This window comes from Polyodon spathula, unplaced genomic scaffold (genome assembly GCF_017654505.1).
Source record: "Polyodon spathula isolate WHYD16114869_AA unplaced genomic scaffold, ASM1765450v1 scaffolds_796, whole genome shotgun sequence".
Taxonomy (NCBI): Eukaryota; Metazoa; Chordata; class Actinopteri; order Acipenseriformes; family Polyodontidae; genus Polyodon; species Polyodon spathula.
The window spans coordinates 15,001-19,477 of NW_024472283.1; the positions used below are offsets into that span (position 1 = coordinate 15,001).

General features: G+C 49.5%; 1 protein-coding gene across 4 annotated transcripts; it reads right to left on the reverse strand.

Annotated features, from left to right (window-relative positions):
• Window positions 1-572: 572 nt before the first annotated feature.
• Window positions 573-4,149, reverse strand: asb8 (ankyrin repeat and SOCS box containing 8). 4 transcript variants are annotated; one of them, XM_041241567.1, is made up of 4 exons: window positions 3,744-4,149; window positions 2,029-2,241; window positions 1,711-1,815; window positions 573-1,294 (listed from the first exon to the last, which is right to left on the reverse strand). In XM_041241567.1, exons 2-4 carry the CDS (start codon window positions 2,155-2,157, stop codon window positions 659-661), a joined length of 870 nt encoding a protein of 289 aa, XP_041097501.1. In that variant the 5' UTR covers window positions 2,158-2,241; window positions 3,744-4,149; the 3' UTR covers window positions 573-658. The 4 variants fall into 4 exon arrangements, with proteins under 4 accessions (XP_041097501.1, XP_041097499.1, XP_041097500.1 ...); XM_041241565.1 differs by having other exon boundaries at window positions 2,029-2,211; window positions 3,744-4,148; XM_041241566.1 differs by lacking the exon at window positions 3,744-4,149 and adding an exon at window positions 3,129-3,688 and having other exon boundaries at window positions 2,029-2,211.
• Window positions 4,150-4,477: the final 328 nt, after the last annotated feature.

The window sequence follows — 4,477 nt, forward strand, 5'->3', positions numbered from 1 at the left end:
ACTGGGTCAGACCCCTGGTAACTGCTGGAGCAATAAAAGCTGCCAGCCTGCTTTTGAAAATAACGCAAACCACAAATACATCACCTCAAAATGAACAAATATTACAAGATTAACAACAGCACATCCCTGGATGTTTTTAAGACTCTGTGGTACAGTGCTAGTTTAGTGGCGTCTCTCTCCCTATCACAGATGCACTGTGTTCGGTGCAGAAGGCGTTGGGGTGGGGGGGACACTGCAGACCTGCATGTGCGAGAGCGCTGGCTCCACTGTGTTTTTTTTGTGCTGTGCGTGTGAATGCGAGGGCTGATCTGGAATGAATGAAGGGAGCAGTAAATACACAGATCATTCACAGTGCCGTGCGGCGAGTCGAATCAGACGCGTTGCCCTTCTGCTGTTACCAATGATCAAGATAAAAACAAAAAAAACAACTGCTTTGAACTCCCCCCCCTCCCCCGCGCGCATTCTCTCCGTCCGTCACTGACCACGTTTCCTATCTATGTATCTATTTCATAATGCATGTATTTTTTATTTTTTTGTAAAGTTTTGGCTGCGCAACTTCTCGAACTCCACAGAGTTCACCCAAACTAAAATAAAAACACTTCCGTACTTTACTGTATTGTACTGTACTGTACTGTATTGTATTGCTCTCCCCAGTATCTCAGTCCAGCAGCAGCAGATAGTCCTTCACAGACTCTGGCAGGGGTAACTCCCTGACGGCCGGTGGCAGGTGCCGCACTCCCAGGCTGCTCCTGACCGCGCACCGCGCCAGAGCCCGCAGGCTGGGGGGGGCGGCGCACATCTGGGTGAGCTTGCGGCACAGCTGGGGGTCCCGGGCCAGCTCTCGGGGCAGCCTGCCCTCCCGGTCGCGCAGGTCCAGGTGACCGACCGCCCGGCCCAGGAGCTCAAGGCAGGCCTCCTCCTTCTCTGTGCCGAGCCCGCGCGCCAGCAGGGCGGCCAGCCGGGACACGGGGCTCTGGCCCTTGAGGTTGCAGACCCGAACCTGCGCCCCGAACTCCAGCAGCACCCGCACGCTCTCCAGGTTCCCCTTCATGGCGGCCCAGCTCAGGGGGGTGTCCTGGTTGTAGTCGCGGGGGTCCGGGGCTGCGCCCCCCTCCAGCAGGGCCCGGGCGCACTCCGCGTTGTCCTTGAAGGCGGCCCAGTGCAGGGGGGTGTCCAGATTGCCGTCGAGGGCGTCGGCCACCGCCCCGTGTTCCAGCAGCAGCTCCACACAGACCTCGTCCTTCTCCGCGGCGTAGTGCAGCGGCGTGCGGTTATAACCATCAAGAGCATTGACCTGAAACCAGCATGGGGGGGAAAGACAAAAACAGAGAGACAGAAAGAGACAGACAGACAGAAACAGAGAGACAGAAAGAGACAGACAGAAACAGAGAGAGACAGACAACAGAAACAGAGAAGGGAGAGAGAGAGAGAGAGAGAGAGAGAACAACTTTATTGACACTCAACAAGACTCCTGGCCAAAGGTCAGCCACCGATTTCAGCTCTCTTTCAGTCTGTCTGAATTATTAAAGTTTGTGGAACTTCACCCCCCCCCCGGGAGAGTTTTATGAAAACACTGTACCACTATTACTGGGGCTTGTAAAATGCTCTAGAGTTGACTTATCCAGACAGGGTCTAGCTTGATCAGCTCTAACTCCATCACTTTACTGAAGAAGGGCCCTAATAAAGGATCAGACAGGTTGGGGGCGGTACCTCGGCTCCTTTCTCCAGCAGCAGCTCCACGCAGTCAACATCGGCCACCATGCAGGCACAGTGCAGCGGCTTCAGGGTCCCGTGCATGCTGTTAATATCAGCTCCCTGTGAAGCAGAGAGCGCAGGGAGAGACAGGGCCGGGTTACAGAGCAGCACACACCGAGAACCACAAGCAGCTTGGTCCTTTCACTACTGGTACTCATACACTGCATTGTTTTAGTCTTTCATTTGAACTACTGGTTTTATTGTGTTGTGGAACTGCTCTTATCTGTAATGGGATATTTTGTAACAGCTGTATAACAGAGCAGGGGTACCGACCCTCTTGATGAGATCCTCCACGGTGTCGTGAGGGAAGGAGCGGATGGCCGCGATGGTTCTGATGAGTCGCTCGGACAGGGAGTACTTGCTCTGGATGTTCTGCATGGTGTACCACACAGTGGAGCTCATTGCACCCAGACCGGCATCGCAGCCACACCCAGGGAAGGCAGGGCAGGGAGGGAGCTGCAGGAGAGAGAGGGGCACAAGCCAGGGCTGAAAAGATTTCAAAACACACCAAAAACAAGAGTCAAATCTTAGGGAAGCTGCTCTGTGGCTCGGAACGTGGTTTCAGGAGACGGTACGTTTCAGGACGCTGCGAGGCACACTGGGGGGAGGCTCGGGGCTTCAAACTAGGTCTCCTGGAACCAGGTTTCAAGCCGCTGCTCCTGAAAAGGTGGCTCGGTGTTCCCTCAGCTTTAGACTCCTATTGCAGAGCAGCTTCACCCATTCCAGGTTTTACTACCAGCTTGACTGGCCACAGTGTGTGCAGGTAACAAGCTCAGGTGTGTGTCTTATTAAACTCATAGCAAAACCAGGAATGGATCAGACTGCCGTGCAACGGGAGTCTTGTACAAAAACAAACAAAATATGTTTTGTTCAACCACAATGAGCAATACTGATATCCGTTCGTGTGGGCTGAGTTCCGTTGAAAACGGCTATGAAACGGAATAAAACACGACTCCGGTTGACGGCTTTGTTGCGCAGCGCGGTTACAAAACTGAGTCCCGCGTCTCGTTTTTTTGGGGGGACGCTTGTATTTGTTACACACGCTGAGGGAAACCCGTCGCGTCAACACGGACTCGATTCTAGGAAACGCCGAGGCTCCTGCAAAAGAGGCACCGCGGCCTTGTCGGGTACCGTTTGTTTGTTTTATTATTATTTTATTCCGCAGCAGCGAAGTTGTCAGAATATGTTTTAAAGAATTGTTTTTACTTCTTTGCATTCCGCACCTTGCACGCAGACTCGTCGCGGTTATAATAATAATAATAATAAAGTGATTTTGCTGAAGTTATCCCCCTGGTTTTTCTATCGCGTTGCCGGAGCACCCCGGTCAGTTTAATCAGCAGATTGATTTCTCTTCTTCGTTTGACGAGCCTTACCTCCGGTAACGTGGCACCGGTGAAACCCGTTTCTGCCGGTCCTACAAAACAAGGACGGTCGATCCAACAAGAATAAGAAAATTATTGCTTGCACTTGTATTTATTTATTTATTGTTTTTTTTGAAGTGTAAACAAGCACTGCGCCCCCCCTACACGGGGCAACCTCAGCTGCGGTCAAAAACGCATCAAGCAGCCGTGTTTACTGACTGGTATAGTCGTGGCATTGACAGTGCAGAGAGGTTGCTGTGTGGTCACTGTAATCACTTTTGATAAGACGAGCTATTTGAAGATAAAGAAAAAAACTAAGAATAAATTGCCGGCCAAAATATTAAAATCGTGGCATGAAGTTAAATATTGGATACAGTGACTGACAGCTAATAATAGTCGTCCTATATAAATGACACACAGGAGATAACATGACCTCGGTATTCATTTAAAAAGATTTGAACAGTAAATAAAGAATTTAGTTCGTGTCTCAGACGACCAGCCACAGTTGCATGATAAAGACACACGTATCAAATCTGATACGTTCAAAACACACACAGGCTGTACGTGCGCTTTTAGTTTCGAGGACACTCTGCAGAACAGCAGCGCGTTTAATGTCCCGGTTCTTACTCGAGTTTTCTGCGTGTGATCGTCCCGTCCTGTCCAGCACCTGCTCGCTGCGTGTCGGCTGCCCAGCTATGCATTGTGCGTGGGTGGGTGCGCATCCATTGCCACGCCGGGACTCTGCACCGAGACACTTGTCCAAATATAGTAGTGTTAGACCAGCCACCGTCACCCACAACCGAGAGCAAAACACGCAGGGATCCAGCTCTGTGTTCAGATGTTACAGGCAGCGCACAAACACACACAAACACACACAAACACACACCCTTGGGGTTTGACACAGCAAGCCTCAAACTGAGGTCTACGCGTGTTATGCAAGTTCATGGCTGGTCTGCGCTCATGCCAATTCATTCGCTCATGTCTAGTTTCTGTTTTGCATCCTCTTTGAATCTTGTCTGCTGAAAAAACGGTCTCATTTCAATGGGTTTTTTTTTTTTTTTTTTTTTTTTTTTTTGCAATGTAACTTAACGAATTTAAATTTTAATATTTTTTAAATATAAAACTGGAAGACTTCTTTTATTTGATCTCTCTCATATTTTATTGTAGAATCCTGGAAGTGTAAGTACTTCTAATAAAATGTGTCTTTTTAACTAAATTGTCATTAAACGATCAATTGATCTGATTATCGACAAGCTGGGAAAATCACGTGTATCGCGATAGATCGATATCATACCGCGACAGGACGGTGAACTCCACACTTTGATCACTAAATAAAGTGCGAAGTTCGGTTTTGTTTTTAG

What these genes read in the sequence shown, in the direction of transcription:
- asb8 (XM_041241567.1), bottom strand. Translation starts at nt 2,157, where the DNA reads ATGAGCTCCACTGTGTGGTACACCATGCAGAACATCCAGAGCAAGTAC. An exon ending in TGGAGGATCTCATCAAGAGG is followed by an intron (nt 1,816 to 2,028) that starts GTCGGTACCCCT and finishes TCTGCTTCACAG; the next exon opens with GGAGCTGATATTAACAGCAT. An exon ending in TGCTGGAGAAAGGAGCCGAG is followed by an intron (nt 1,295 to 1,710) that starts GTACCGCCCCCA and finishes TGCTGGTTTCAG; the next exon opens with GTCAATGCTCTTGATGGTTA.